This window comes from Garra rufa, chromosome 25 (genome assembly GCF_049309525.1).
Source record: "Garra rufa chromosome 25, GarRuf1.0, whole genome shotgun sequence".
In the NCBI taxonomy this organism is placed as follows: domain Eukaryota; kingdom Metazoa; phylum Chordata; class Actinopteri; order Cypriniformes; family Cyprinidae; genus Garra; species Garra rufa.
The window spans coordinates 6,966,030-6,980,745 of NC_133385.1; the positions used below are offsets into that span (position 1 = coordinate 6,966,030).

Genomic DNA, 14,716 nt, shown 5'->3' on the forward strand with positions numbered 1-14,716 from the left:
TATATTCAATTCTGATGAATACAGAATTGCGAAAAATAAACCTAATTCTGATAAATAAAGTCGCAATTCCAAGAAATAGTAAGAATTGCGAGATATAAACTCATGATTCTTAGAAATATTCAATTCTGATAAATAAAGTTGCAATTCTGAGAAATTAAGTCGCAATTCTAAGAACTAGTAAGTGTTGCGAAATATAAACACAATACTGAGAAAGTTGTGAGAAATTGCGAGAAATAAAGTCAATTCTGATGAATACAGAATTGCAAGAAATAAACCTAATTCTGAAAAATAAAGTCGCAATTCCAAGAAATATTAAGAATTGCGAGATATAAACTCACAATTCTTAGAAATAAACTCGCAATTCTAAAAACAAATACTTGCAATTTTGAGAAGAGAAGTTGCAACTCTGAGAAATGAAGTCGCAATTCTAAGAAATAGTAAGAATTGTAAGATATAAACTCACAATTCGTAGAAATAAACTTGCAATTCTGAGAAAGTCAGGAGAAATAGTCAGAATTGCAAGAAATAAACTCAATTCTGATAAATAAAGTCACTTCTGAGAGATAGTTGCAATTCTGAGAAATTAAGTCGCAGTTCTAAGAAATTGCGAGATATAAACAATTCAGAGAAATAAACTTGCAATTCTGAGAAAGTTGTGAGAAAGTCAGAATTGTGAGTAATAAAGTCAATTCTGAGAAATACAGAATTGCAAGAAATAAACCTAATTGTCGCAATTTCAAGAAATAGTAAGAATTGGGAGATATAAACTCAATTCTGAGAAAGTCAGGAGAAATAGTCAGAAATTTAAAAAAAAAAGCAAAAAAAATCAAATCTGATAAAGTCGCAATTCTAAGAAATAGTAAGAATTGTAAGATATAAACTCACAATTCGGAGAAATAGTAGCAGAACTGCACATTTTTTTCTTAGAATTAAGTTTATATCTCACAATTCTTACTATTTCTCAGAATTGCGACTTTATCAGATTTGACTTTATTTCTCAGAATTGGAAGAATTGCAAGAAATAAAATCACAATTCTGAGATACAGTAAGAATTTCAACATATAAACTTGCAATTCTGAGAAAGTGTTTTTTGTAATTTGCTTGCAAGTTGCAAGTTTTTATCTCACAGTTCTGACTTTAACATGCATTTGCAAGCTATTTCGTCAAGATTGTGAGATGTAAACTTGCATTTCTGAGGACATTTCAGTACTTTTCCCACCTCAAAATTGGACTTTATAACTTAATTCTGAGTTTATATCTCACATTTCCGACTTTATAACTGGCAATTACGAGTTTATATCACGCAATTCTGAGAAATAAACTTGTAATTCTGAGAAAGTTGGAAGAAAGTCAGAATTGCAAGAAATAAATCATTCTGATAAATACAGAATTGTGAGATGTAAACTCACAATTCCTAGAAATAAATTTGCAATTCTGAGAAATAAAGTCGCAATTCTGAGAATTTTTCAGAGAATTTCATTTTTTAGAATTGTTTATTTCTCACAATTTTGACTATTTCTCAGAATTCCGATTTTATTTCTCAGAATTGTGTTTATTGAGTCAGAATTGAGTGTCTGCGAAAAATAAACAATCCTAAAAAAATAAACCCGCAATTCAGAGAAATAATCAAAATTGCGAGAAAAACACGATTTTAAAAAATAAACACGCACGAATTGCGAGATATAGTGTTCTTTTTTGCAATTTGTTTCTCAGAATTGCAAGTTTATATCTCACAGTCCTGACATTACAAAATGCAATTGCGAGTTATTTAGTCAGAACTGTGAACTGTAAACTTGCATTTCCGAGGACAATTTAGTCCCCCCCCCTCAAAACTGGACTTTAATATATATAACTTCCATACTACTTTACTGAGCAAATTATTATGTCTAGAAGATCGAGTCCTAGTATGTAAATGAATGCGCCTTTCCACAAAATATGAGAAAAATAAAACTTTTTATAAAATAGATAGTTAATAAAACTTTCGAAAACAAAATTCACATACTCAAAAATATAAATTAAAATAAGGTATATTGTAAATGTTTAAACATACTCATTTATTTTAATATACAAAAAATTTATATAAATCCCAAAAATGAATTTAAATATAAACAATAAAAATTACTAATATTTAAATATATTTATTAAAGAACACAAAATACTACCAATGAATAATATTGTGTAACTTTGTTTTCTTATTTTGCAGTAAAAGCATGTTAGCTGTTTTAAATACCGATTAAATAAAGGTGCTGTGTGCTTGAGATCAGCTGGACATTTAATAATGAATCAGACATCCAAACATTCCTCTGCTCTTTCCTCTCTCGCGATATCCAATGCTTTACTAAAGCGCTCACACAAACCTTTCCGTCCGGATGGCCTAACTGAAACTTGATTGACAGCTTTAGCAGCCAATGAGTCCAGAGTGAACATGTGCTGCTGAATCTGATTGGCCGTGGGCTTGAGAGCCCAATAGAGTTTCTGCAGGGCTTGTACGTCCTCTAGAGCATTATGGGCTGCATATGAAACTCCCAGGAGGGTCTTAACCAAGTTCTCCTGCTTGAAGCTCTGTAGACCACTGTCTTTAAGAAGCCGTCTGGCCAAGGGAAGGGTGTCCACGAATCCAGAAACCTCTTTCTGGAAGTCTGACCTAAGGCCGAACTCATCCAGAGCTCTGGCCAATACGTGACAGTCAAACCTGCGGATGTTGTGACCTACCAAGAGCGGCTGATTCAACACCCGGAGGAAGGTTATGAAGGAGACCAGGGCTTCTCGGAGAGAGCTGGTGAGCACCGGCTTGCGATGGAGAAGCAAACGGTGGCGTTTCACACTGAAACCCGTAATCCTGGACGCTCCGGGCTGCATCGGACGCCGAGGAACCATGAAGAGGTTGAAAGTGTGACCTCCGCTCACTGCGGCCAACTGGACGATATCACACGAGGGATCTGGAGAACATATGCAATAAGTCATATTTTTAAAAAAAACGGTTTCAAGAACTGGTTTCTATTTCAATATATTTTCAAATGTAATTTATTCCTGTGATGCAACGCTGAATTTTTGAAAGCGAAAATTGTTTTCTATGTTAATAATAGTAAAATACTAATTATTAAAACACTACAGGATTTTTTTTTTTTTTTTTAAGAAGTCTGTTCCGCTTTCTTTAGCAGGATTACTCCAGTCTTAAATCATTCTAATATTCTGATTTGCTGTTCAAAAAACATTTATTATTTTGATGTTGAAAACAGCTGAGTATAATTTTTTTTCCAGGTTTCTTTGATGAATAGAAAGTTCAGAAGAACAGCATTTATCTGAAATAGAAATCTTTTGTATTGTTATAAATGTTTTTGTCATCACTTTTGATCAACTTAAAGCATCCTTGCTAAATACAAATATTAATTTCAATCATTTCAAATAAAAAAATAAATTATATACAAAAATTATATAATTCTGACTCCAAGCTTTTAAATGGTATAGTGTATAATGTTACAAAAGTCTTTTTATTTCAGATAAATGCTGATCTTTGGATATTTCTATTCATCAAAGAATCCTTAAAAAATGTACTCAACTTCTTTAAATATTGATAATAATAATTTAAAAGAAAAATCAGAATATTATGATTTTGGGAGGATCATGTGACTGAAGTAATGATGCTAAAAATTCAGGTTTGAAATCACAAGAATAATTGTATTTTCTTGTATTTTAGTAATATTGTTGTGTTTAATGTCTGTATAATTTTATACATTTTTATTTCAGTTTTAGTTATTTTAGTACTTCAAATTAAAATAAAAACTTTATTTGCATAGTTTATGTCATGAAATGTAAAAAAATAATCATTAAAAGACTTTTCTTTAATTAAAACTACCATTTATTTTATTTATTTTTTTATGTCCGTACACTGTAAAAAATGTACTTAACTGTTTTAAATATTAATAATAATAAATAAAATGATTCTTGAACTGCAAATCAGAATATTACAATGATTTCTGGACGATCATGTGACACTGCAGACTGGAGTAATGATGCTAAAAAATTCAGCTTTGAAATCACAGAAATAAATGTAATTTTAAAATATATTCAAATAGAAAGCAGTTGTTTTAAATAGTAAAATATTTCAAAAATGTACTGTTTTCGCTGTACTTTGGATCAAATAAATGCATGCTTGGTGAGCAGAAGAGACTTCTTTAAACAACATTACAAATCTTACTGTTCAAAAACTTTTGACTGGTAGTGTAAATAACAGAAATAAACATTTTACAATCTAGGATTTGTTAATTTGATGCCTAAAGATGCTGTAACACGATCATAGATAACGTTTGTTGTCAAAACACTAAGTAGAGACTGATTCATACAATCAAGCTTTACAAATTTCTGCACATATCTCGTGGTTAATACGATTTTGTTTATAAAATCACATACCCAGACCAGTTGTCTCCAAATCAAAAAACACAGTAGAGGCTGAATGCAGTGTGAAAGCATCCATCTTTCATTTTAAACTTAACTAAACTTGCGTTTCTTCTACTATGGTGAAGGTTTGCCTCATGAATATTCATTACGCTTCGTGACGTTTATAAGCATTCCGAATTGATTGGCTTAAGGGCAGCCGTCAGTAGGCGGGCGCTAATGGACTGGCGAATGAACGAACGATTATGAGAGATTGTGTTTTGTGATTGGACGCTCCCAGAGCCGTTGGAACGTCACTCTGACTTAATTAACATTCACGTTAAAAGCCTTCTACATTAAACAGCGACATCAGGTGGACCGGAATAACCACTTTCTTTTATTTTTAATTAATTTAGGTTATTAGTTAACACTAGCGTATTATATTATATAGCCTACTATATTTAAAAAAAAAAAAATTGTGAAATCACTCGTGTGCATTTTAAAGTCATTTGGATTTTTTTTAATCAGGACTTTTATTTTGAAAATGACCTATTGGATTTATTTATGGGTCAGAATAACGCGCGTGTGTGTATGTTTTTGTCAACAACAACCCTGTGATTTACGTCCGATTATCCACACGCTCAATTTGGAATCATTTCATTCGTGTTTGGGATTGAGAGCTGCTCCTGTCTCTCTTTCTGGGTCTCTGTCTCCTCTGTTTTCAGCAATAAGGGCATATTGTGTAGTCACGCGTAAGTTAACCGACATCTCTGTTCGTTTTTGGGTCAGGAATAATTCATATTGTCTCAGGGTAAGTGCTGTATTCACAGATTACTTATGTACAGTATTTGTAAATTATTGCATCTTCTTATATATTATCTGTGCTTTCAATTAAATGTCAATGCAGTTCACCTATGAATCACCTAATGGTGTTTTTTTTTTTTTTTTTTTTTGTCATTTTTACTATTTATTTTTAGGGGGTTTTGTATTTTCTTTTTTCACATTTATTGTAGTTCAAGTTTTAGTTTTAGTTTTTTTTTTTTAAATGTCTGTAGATTTTTTTTTTTTTTAGTTATTAGTTTAGTTATTTTAGTACTTCAAATTAAAATAATGTTTGTTTACATAGTTTGTGTCATGAAATTTAAAACGATTAAAGTGCTCTCCTTTAATTAAACTGGTTTATTTTTTTACGTTTTTTAAAATTTAGTTTGCATTTTAGTCATTTTGTTTTTTAATGTCTGTATAGGTTTTATTCATTTTTATTTCAGTTTTAGTTATTTTAGTAATTCAAATTAAAATAAAAACTCTTTTACATAGTTTATGTGTCATGAAATGTTTAAAACGATGATTAAAAGGCTTTCCTTTAACTAAAACTCATTTATTGTTTTTATTTTAGTTTATGTTTTAGTAATTTTGTATTTTAATGTCTGTATAGGTTTTATTTTTGTTATTTAGTTCTTCACATTAAAATAAAAACTTTAACATAGTAATGATTAAAAGGGTTTTCTTTAACTAAAACTACCAGTTTTTTAATGTATTTTATTTTACATATTTATAAGTTTTAGTAATTTTGTTGTGTTTTTTAATGTCTGTATAGGCTTTATTAATTTTTATTTCAGTTTTAGTTATTTTAGTACTTCAAAATAAAATATTTTATTATATTAATTTTTACATAGTTGTCATGAAAATGTAAAAATAATGATTAAAAGAGTTTTCTTTAACTAAAACTACCATTTATTTTTGTTTCATTTTGTATTTTTCATATTTATTTTAGTTTAAGTTTTAGTCGTTTTGTTGTGTTTTTTAATATCTGTATAGGTTTTATTCATTTTTATTTCAGTTTTGGTTATTTTAGTACTTCATTAAAATAAAATCTTTTTTTTACATAGTCATGAAATTTAAAAAATAATAATTAAAAGGGTCATCTTTAACTAAAACTATCATTTATTTTTTTTGTCTTTTAATGTATTTTCTTTTTAGTAATTTTTATTTCAGTTTTTTGTATTGTAGTACTATAAAATAATTTTAGGTTCTATATATAAACTATGTAAATAAGGAATTAAAAATGTTTTTTGCATAGTTTGTAAGTCATGCAATATTAAAAATAATAATTCAAAGGTTTTTCTTTAATTAAAAATGCAATTTATTGTTAGTGTTTTTTTTATTTAGTATTTTCTTTACATATATATATATAAATAAAAATTGACAAACAAATATCATTCTATATGATGTGTGTTTCAGAATCATGACTTCTCAGGTGAGGCAGAACTTCCATCAGGAGTGTGAGGCGGCCATTAACCGGCAGATTTACCTGGAGCTCTACGCCTCTTATGTCTACCTCTCCATGGTGAGAACAGACATTTGTTATATGTCTGATCAATAAAACTCTATATAAAGGTTTAGTTTTGTTGAAGTTTCAAAGAGTGAATTGTCTTGAGTGGTTTGAAATGGGTTCATAGTTGACTGTTCTTCTCTCCAGGGGTATTATTTTGACAGGGATGACAAGTCTTTGCCCAATTTTGCCAAGTTTTTCCGCGAACAATCTAAGGAGGAACGAGAACATGCGGAGAAGCTGATGAGTCTGCAGAACCAAAGAGGAGGACGCATCTATCTGCAAGATATCAAGGTATGGAACAGCTCTGTCTCTCTCTCCAATGTGAAACGAATGCAGTAAATGAGCGTTTGTGCTGTGTGTTTGCAGAAGCCGGATCGGGATGAGTGGGGAAGTGGATTGGAAGCGCTGGAATGTGCTCTGGCTCTGGAAAAGAGCGTCAATCTGTCCTTACTGGAGCTTCACAAGGTGGCAACTCAACACAGTGATCCACATGTAAGTGAATTAAAAATAATAGGATTTATTTTTGTAATTCTATTTATAAATAAACATTAGCTAAAATAAAATGTTTTTAGTTAACTGTTATTTTATTTTAAATTGGAAAATTTAAAATTAAATTTATTTAATTTAGTTTTAGATAAGAAAACCCTATTAGTCACTTATTTAAAATATATAAAATATGTAAAACACAATAATAATAATAATACATGTTTAAAACAAATTAAACTTATTTGATTAAATTAAGTTGCAAGCTTAAGGCAACTTTTTGTTTTCATTTGAAGTACTAAAATAACTCAAATGGAAATAAAAATGAATATAAACTGTATAGATATTTAAAAAATGACAGCACAAAATTAATAAAAATAAAATAATACAAATAATAAAACCTGTACAGACATTAAAAACAACATAATTAAAGAAATACAAAGAAATCCTGTTAATCACTCATTTAAAATTCCATGACTTTACATATAAAATATGTAAAAAATAATAATAATTAAAAAAAGATAAATAAATAGATAAATGCATTCATAAACAATAAAATTGATAATAAAATAAATAACTTTATTTAACCTTATTTAATTGTATTAAGTTGCAAGCTTATGGCAACATTTATCTTTTTTGTTTATTTGAAGTACTAAAATTATTTTAAAAAAAATTAATATAATTTTTACAATTATTACAAACTATAGACATTTAAAAATGACAAAAACACAAAACAACATTACTAAAACTTCACCTAAAATAAACATGAATAATTGAAAATATAAAAATAAATACTAAGCGTTAATCACTTGTTTAAAATTCTGTGACTTAACATTTAAAATGTTTAAAAAATAATAAAAATGATAATAAAATAAATAACTAATGTTATGTTAACTAAACAAACGTATTTGATTATATTAAGTTGCATTTGTTTATTTGAAGTACTAAAATGAATATAAAATGAATATAATACTAAAAATTTATAAAAACTATATAGACATTTAAAAATAACAAAACATACAAAATGACTAATACTTAATCCTAAATAAATAATAATAGTTGTATATTAAGGATATAATTATAGTATAAATTTTTTTCTAAAATAACACTTAAGTGATTCATTAATCAAACAAGCATCGGAAAAAACCCTAGTTACGCTCAGATATAAACTATTTAATTGGCTGGAAGTTTCTATTTGTGAGAAATTATTTTTTTAAAATCACTACAAAGTAATAAGGAAATTTTCTAGTCAGAAAGTTTGGAAACATTACTACAGTAATGTGCCCAAAAACATTGCAATACCTGTGTATTTTGACGTCAAGATGTGACTAGAACAGACTTTTTCAGTTTTTCTTAAGGGAGTGACCCAGAATGCCTTGTGTGCTTGAAATAGCCACATAATTCATCCGTTCAGTTGTTTCACCTCCGTTTGGGAGGGTTTGAGCTCAGACTACTAGTTAGGATCAGATCTACTGCATCTATGTAAGCTCATTCAGAAGAATACAAAAGTCAAAGCTAACTCTAGAGCAGATGATGTCTGTATAGTTTTCTATAGAAACCATGAATTAAAACCACGACCTTCAATTACTGTAAATGACTGTTAGTGGTAAAGCACCCAAAAAAGTCACAAATTTCTCAGAGAAACCAAAATGCTGTCTTGAGTATTTCTGAATCTTTCATTTGATCTTCTTGTCACAGGTTTGTGATTTCCTGGAGACGCATTACCTGGATGAGCAGGTGAAGTCTATTAAAGAGCTGGCGGATTGGGTGAGCAGCCTGCGGCGGATGGGCGCTCCCCAGAACGGCATGGCCGAATATCTGTTTGACAAGCACACTCTGGGAAAAGAAAGCTCTTAAACAATCTCTCTGTTTATGAAGCAGTCAGTCCACCTTGCATGTCATGCCATTGATTAGAAATCATGCCAAACCCATTTTAAGCCATACAGTAGATATAGTCATAGAATATAGCAGTATTCTATGAAATCTTTTAAATGAGTTGATCTCAATAAAAATAAAATAAAAAACGAAAATATGTGTGTGTCCTTTTTTATGTTCCTATAAATGGAATTTACTGGCAGGATGTCACTAAAAAAAACTGAAGACATTTGAGAACAGACATGCATTATTAATGATGATTGAACTTTATCAATGGATGCATAATTCATGAAGCTTTTCCTGGCTAAGTGAAAGTGATTCAGCGAAAAATAAACCATCTAGACCAAAAGAACATAACATTACTAAAACAAGTAGCATGGAAAATACAAAAGTGAATAACTAATTCAAAATATGAATTCAAAACTATAGTATATTTACTAAATATACAATTTATTAATCACACAACTCCTATATACAAATCTTTTAAGAAAAAATGTTCATAATTCATTCATGATTTTTTGGAATGTCAGAACGTCCTTTTTCTCTTGCTGTTGGAACAAATGGGAATTTCTGTCCACCACTGTGATACTGAGGTTTCTTAAAATGTCCTAAATGTAGGCAAAAACATGCTAAACCAGCTCTAAACTAGTCTGAAAGCGAATTCAAGCTGGTCTAAGTTGGTATTTTCCACCTGACTCAGAGCTGCTCCTTTGTTTTCACCATAGCACCCAACAGATCCCCCTCAGCCAATGACATGCCAGAGTTGTTGATAGAGTTGTGCTGATTGGCTGTCTGCTGAGTCGCAGTGGGGCCTGGGCTGATGGGATTGGCTGTGCCTGCAGTGGTGCTTCTTTTGATTGGCTAGGTGCTGTGTGCCGCTTTCACACTCACCCAAGACAAAGATGAACATATCTTAAGCTCAAAGACAGTGCTAATCCAGCCTGGTAGAGAATTCAAGCTGGTCTAAACTGGTATTTTCCACCTATTTCAGAGCTGTTCCTTCGTTTTCACCATAGCACCCAACAGATCCCCCTCAGCCAATGAGATGCCAGAGTCGTTCTGCTGATTGGCTGATTTGCCACATCATTGCACAGGTTACCGTTGCTTTGATATTGCGGTCACATTAACACTCACCCGAGGCAAAGATAAACATATCTTAACCTGTTAGAACAGCAGAGTTGTGCTGATTGGCTGTCTGCTGAGTCACCGTGGGGCTTGCGCTGACAGGACTGGCTGCATTTGCAGTGGTTAGACCAGCTGTAAAAGCCCGTTCACACCAAGAACGATATCTATATTAGTGTCCAAACCAGTGGACCATATTTTTTCAGCGTATGCTCGTCTGCCGCTTTAAATTCTTGAGCTTGTTATATAGCAGGATTGATTCTGATTGGATGTCAGTGTTTTTATTGTTAATCAGCTGGAGAGAAAAAATTCTTAAAGTGATTCCAACCATATCGTTTCTCTGTGCCTTTATTGTTATAGCTGTGGTGTGGACTCTGCTATTCTTTAATATTAAGAACAATTTTTAGAACTATAGCTTTATCGTTATCTTTATAGTTATTGTCCTTGGTGTTGTGAATAGGCCTTAAACTAGCCTGGAAGAGAATTCAAGCTGGTCTAAATTGGTATTTTCCACCAACTCCCCCTCAGATCCCCCTCAGCCAATGAGATGCCAGAGTCGTTAACAGAGTTGTGCTGACTGGCTGTCTGCTGAGTCGCCATGGGGCTTGGGCTAACGGGATTGGCTGTGCTTACAGTTGTGCTTCTGCTGATTGGCTAGGTGTTGTTTGCCGCATTCACAGTCACTGAAGACATTGAAAAACATATCTTGACTAGTTAGATCAGCTTTAAACCAGCCTGGAAGAGAATTCAAGCTGGTCTACGCTGGTATTTTCCACCAACCCAAGTCGTTGACCGAGTTGTGTTGATTGGCTGTCTGCTGAGTCACCACGGAGCTTGGGCTGACAGGATTGGCTGCATTTGAAGTGGTGCTTCTGCTGATTGGCTGGGTGTTGTTTGCCAAATCATTGGACAGTTTAGCATTGCTGTTTAATATTGCGGGACATGTCCAAAGAGAGTTGCAGAGGCAGGCAACTCTTGACTGAGGCACACTTAAGATAAAAGTTTGGGCAAAAGGTCCTGAAAGGTGAAAGCAGGACCCAAAGGAAAAGATAAACTTATCTTAACCAGTCAGACCAGCTCTAAATCAGCCTGGAAGAGAATTCAAGCTGGTCTAAGATGGTATTTTCCACCTAAGATAGAGCTGCTCCTTCGTTTTCACCATAGCACCCAACAGATCCCTCTCAGCCAATGAGATGCCAGAGTCGTTGGCAGAGTTGTGCTGACTGGCTGTCTGCCGAGTCGCCATGGGGCTTGGGCTAACGGGATTGGCTGTGCTTACAGTTGTGCTTCTGCTGATTGGCTAGGTGTTGTTTGCCACATTCACAGTCACTGAAGACATTGAAAAACATATCTTGACTAGTTAGATCAGCTTTAAACCAGCCTGGAAGAGAATTCAAGCTGGTCTACGCTGGTATTTTCCACCAACCCAAGTCGTTGACCGAGTTGTGCTGATTGGCTGTCTGCTGAGTCACCATGGGGCTTGGGCTGACAGGATTGGCTGCATTTGAAGTGGTGCTTCTACTGATTGGCTGGGTGTTGTTTGCCAAATCATTGCACATGTTAGCATTGCTGTTTAATATTGCAGTACATGTCCAAAGAGAGTTGCAGAGGCAGACAACCCTTGACTAAGGCACACTTAAGATAAAACTTTGGGCAAAATGTCCTGAAAGGTGAAAGCAGGACCCGAAGGAAAAGATAAACTTATCTTAACCAGTCAGACCAGCTCTAAACCAGCCTGGAAGACAATTCAAGCTGGTATTTTGCACCTAACTCAGAGCTCTTCCTTCGTTTTCACCATAGCACCCAACAGATCCCCCTCAGCCAATGAAATGCCAGAGTCGTTGGCAGAGTTGTGCTGATTGGGTGTCTGCTGAGTCGCCGTGGGGCTTTGACTGACGGGATTGGCTGTGCTTGCACTGGTGCTTCTGCTGATTGGCCAGGGGTTGTTTGCTACGCCGTTGCACAGGTTACTGTTGCTGTTTGTCGTTGTGGTCACATTCACGCTCCCTGAACTGGCGGTGTTGATTTGTGCTTGCGGCCAAGATGGAGGCGTGAAAGAAAACACCCTTTCGGGTGTAGATGGAGATGGGGACGTGTCCAAAGAAAGTCGCAGAGGCAGGGGGCGGCGCAATGGCAATCCTTGACCTGGCCGTACTTTGGGTAACAGCTCAGGCACAGGGTCCGGAAAGGAGAAAGCCGGACCCGAATGTTCACTGTCTTCGCCTACCCAAGGAAAGGCAGAGGAAGGAGGCGCTGGCGTGTCGGGCGGAGCCAGGACTTGCGAGCCCACCAACGGATGTGCCAGGGAGCTGGAGCTGTCGCCGTGCGCTCTTCGTGGTCTTGGACGAGGAATGGACGGAGGGACGCAGTGTATGGGCGTCTGAGGGCAACTGTAGAAACCGGGTCTTTCAAATAGAGGCATGGATGAGAATGCATCTTCCATGTCAACGTTCCGGGCATGGCTGGGCATCGGAGAGCTCTCGGGATGGAGGTAAAGGGGGAAGCGAGAGAAGGGGGCACGGGGCCGCCGCCGCAGGAGGGAGACCCGGGACGTGGGGGTAGAACGGGGGAAATTGGGCGACTGGACGCCCAGAATGCGACTCAGGCTGCCCAGGAATGGAGTGGAATGATTGGCCTCCTCGTGTTCTTTAATCTGCTCCAGATTGTGCTGAAATTCCATTTCCTCTTTAGGAACACTGTGGGACAGAGAAAGAACAATGGCCTTGTTTTTATTCCAAAACTGACCTTGAGGATGTTCTGCTAGACAAAATATGCTTTTAAATCTTGAAAATATTGCTTGACTCATTCTATGCAACTTGGTTAAAAGTCACCATGAAATAAAAATTGACATTGTTTGTCAGTTTTATGATGTACTATCCCACAATATATAATACATACATAGCTGAAGTCAAAAGTTTACGTACACCTTGCGGAATCTGCAAAATGTTAATTATTTTAACAAAATCATTCAATCCAATCATACAAAATGCATGATTTTTTTTTATTTAGTACTGTTCTGAATAAGATATACCTGATGTCCAAAGCAGATCCCATAAATGAGGGTTTGCGGTGTTCAGCGCTGGCAGCTGTGTATGGCGGCTGAGGCTCAGATTCATCCCAGTATTTATCTCTCTCAACCAAAGGAACCAGATCATACATCTCATCCACTGACAGCAGAGACACCTGCGAGAAAGACAAACATATTTATGTTTTTATAAGCACAGGTGCATACAAAAAGCAGAAATATTTAAGTTTAATATCTTAGAAATGGTGCAAGGTTGGCCCATGTGACACAAAACTAAAAATTAGACATTTTCAAATGCAAAATAAACTCATAATGGGGTACAAGTAGGCCTGCAAGAGTATGCAGTAACCAAAAACTGTAATGCTGCAATTCTGCCAACAGATGTCAATAGAAAGTAATAAATGCATTAAAAAAAATTATTTATTGCACCTTTTAAAATAATTCGCAGACATAGGTGAAGAAAATTTAACAGATAGACTGTACAACCAGACACAAATCCACAGAACAAGACAAGACTGAAAAACACAAAGGAAATCAACAAACTTGTCATTAGTGGGGCAGATGATGTACCTGTAAATTACGGTCCACCAGCCAGTTTGTCTCAAAGTCATCATCATCCTCCCCAAAGGGATTAATGAGCTGCTCTGCCACCTGAAAACACACAAATGCAATTATTTTCTGACTTTTTATTAAAGATGATGTAGCTACATTACATCAGTGTGATGTAGCCATTATTAAGATGGTGTTTCACTAAATGTATATGGTTAACCAAGTTTATTGTATGTCATGTCAGCTGTGTTGAGCAGCATATAATTAGGCAACGTTTATTTAACACTAAACAGTAATTTTATTTAATAAAACCAGTTATTAGGAACAGTTAGTGTGGAGTGGAGCCCCAACTAATGTGATACCACACTAATAACACACCTTGAGCCAGCCCACATAAAAGAAGAACTGCAGTAAGGTGAAGACGGGAAGGTAGAAGTCCAGGTTGTGACCCGGATAACCCTGGGTGGGGTCAAGGAACTGCCGACCAATCAGACAAGCCAAAAAGAAACTGTATACAGCCACAGTTACCACCTATCAGAGAGCACAGGACACTTACAAACTGTAAAGCATGACAAATACTCTTATTATTAACAGGGTTCGTACAGATACTGTAAATTAAAATTCCAGGACTTTTTTTAAAGACTTTTTCAAGGACGTCAATCAGAGACCTCACTTATGGTTTAATGTTTTCTACTGTTGAATAAAATAAAATAAAATAAAATAAGAATCGCGAAACCGTTCCGAATTCCCGGTTTAAAACAAAAGATTTGCAAATACGCTCCGAAGGTCTGATCTAAATCAAATGATTCACGATATGTTAAGTTCCGATGTGAATCAAATGATTTGCAAACCCGCTCCGAAGTTTTGTTCTTAATCAAATGATCCGCGATCCCAGCTTTGAAGTCCCAATCTGAATCAAATGATTGGCGAACCTACTCCGAAGGTCTGATCTA

At 34.5% G+C, this 14,716-nt stretch overlaps 4 protein-coding genes across 4 annotated transcripts in view; 1 reads left to right on the plus strand and 3 right to left on the minus strand.

Annotated features, from left to right (window-relative positions):
- Positions 1 to 2,172: 2,172 nt before the first annotated feature.
- On the minus strand, positions 2,173 to 4,504 carry LOC141301071 (protein PML-like). The gene is made up of 2 exons (XM_073831327.1): positions 4,411 to 4,504; positions 2,173 to 2,939 (listed from the first exon to the last, which is right to left on the minus strand). The coding sequence occupies exons 1-2, from the start codon at positions 4,472 to 4,474 to the stop codon at positions 2,284 to 2,286; spliced, it is 720 nt and encodes a 239-aa protein (XP_073687428.1). The 5' UTR covers positions 4,475 to 4,504; the 3' UTR covers positions 2,173 to 2,283.
- A 433-nt stretch (positions 4,505 to 4,937) lies between these two features.
- Positions 4,938 to 9,222, plus strand: LOC141301802 (ferritin, heavy subunit-like). Its single transcript, XM_073831995.1, has 5 exons — positions 4,938 to 5,185; positions 6,616 to 6,721; positions 6,854 to 7,000; positions 7,076 to 7,201; positions 8,891 to 9,222. Exons 2-5 carry the CDS (start codon positions 6,620 to 6,622, stop codon positions 9,047 to 9,049), a joined length of 534 nt encoding a protein of 177 aa, XP_073688096.1. The 5' UTR covers positions 4,938 to 5,185; positions 6,616 to 6,619; the 3' UTR covers positions 9,050 to 9,222.
- Positions 9,223 to 9,352: 130 nt separating this feature from the next.
- LOC141301801 (uncharacterized) lies at positions 9,353 to 14,288 on the minus strand. Its single transcript, XM_073831994.1, has 4 exons — positions 14,142 to 14,288; positions 13,785 to 13,865; positions 13,221 to 13,372; positions 9,353 to 12,885 (listed from the first exon to the last, which is right to left on the minus strand). The coding sequence occupies exons 3-4, from the start codon at positions 13,346 to 13,348 to the stop codon at positions 11,961 to 11,963; spliced, it is 1,053 nt and encodes a 350-aa protein (XP_073688095.1). The 5' UTR covers positions 13,349 to 13,372; positions 13,785 to 13,865; positions 14,142 to 14,288; the 3' UTR covers positions 9,353 to 11,960.
- Positions 13,764 to 14,716, minus strand: part of rab3il1 (RAB3A interacting protein (rabin3)-like 1) — a 15,931-nt gene continuing 14,978 nt past the window's right edge. The window contains exons 11-13 of the mRNA XM_073831544.1: positions 14,700 to 14,713; positions 14,142 to 14,294; positions 13,764 to 13,865 (exon numbers count right to left, since the gene is read on the minus strand). Of these exons, the coding sequence (XP_073687645.1) occupies positions 13,764 to 13,865; positions 14,142 to 14,294; positions 14,700 to 14,713 (269 nt within the window). The remainder of the gene's footprint in view (positions 13,866 to 14,141; positions 14,295 to 14,699; positions 14,714 to 14,716) is intronic.

Coding starts and splice junctions, on each gene's coding strand:
- LOC141301071 (XM_073831327.1), bottom strand. CDS start 4,474: ATGGATGCTTTCACACTGCATTCAGCCTCTACTGTGTTTTTTGATTTG. Junction 2,940..4,410: donor TTTGGAGACAACTGGTCTGG/GTATGTGATTTT, acceptor TATGTTCTCCAG/ATCCCTCGTGTGATATCGTC.
- LOC141301802 (XM_073831995.1), top strand. CDS start 6,620: ATGACTTCTCAGGTGAGGCAGAACTTCCATCAGGAGTGTGAGGCGGCC. Junction 6,722..6,853: donor CTTATGTCTACCTCTCCATG/GTGAGAACAGAC, acceptor TCTTCTCTCCAG/GGGTATTATTTTGACAGGGA. Junction 7,202..8,890: donor CTCAACACAGTGATCCACAT/GTAAGTGAATTA, acceptor TTCTTGTCACAG/GTTTGTGATTTCCTGGAGAC.
- LOC141301801 (XM_073831994.1), bottom strand. CDS start 13,348: ATGTATGATCTGGTTCCTTTGGTTGAGAGAGATAAATACTGGGATGAA. Junction 12,886..13,220: donor GGATCTGCTTTGGACATCAG/GTATATCTTATT, acceptor TCTGTCCCACAG/TGTTCCTAAAGAGGAAATGG.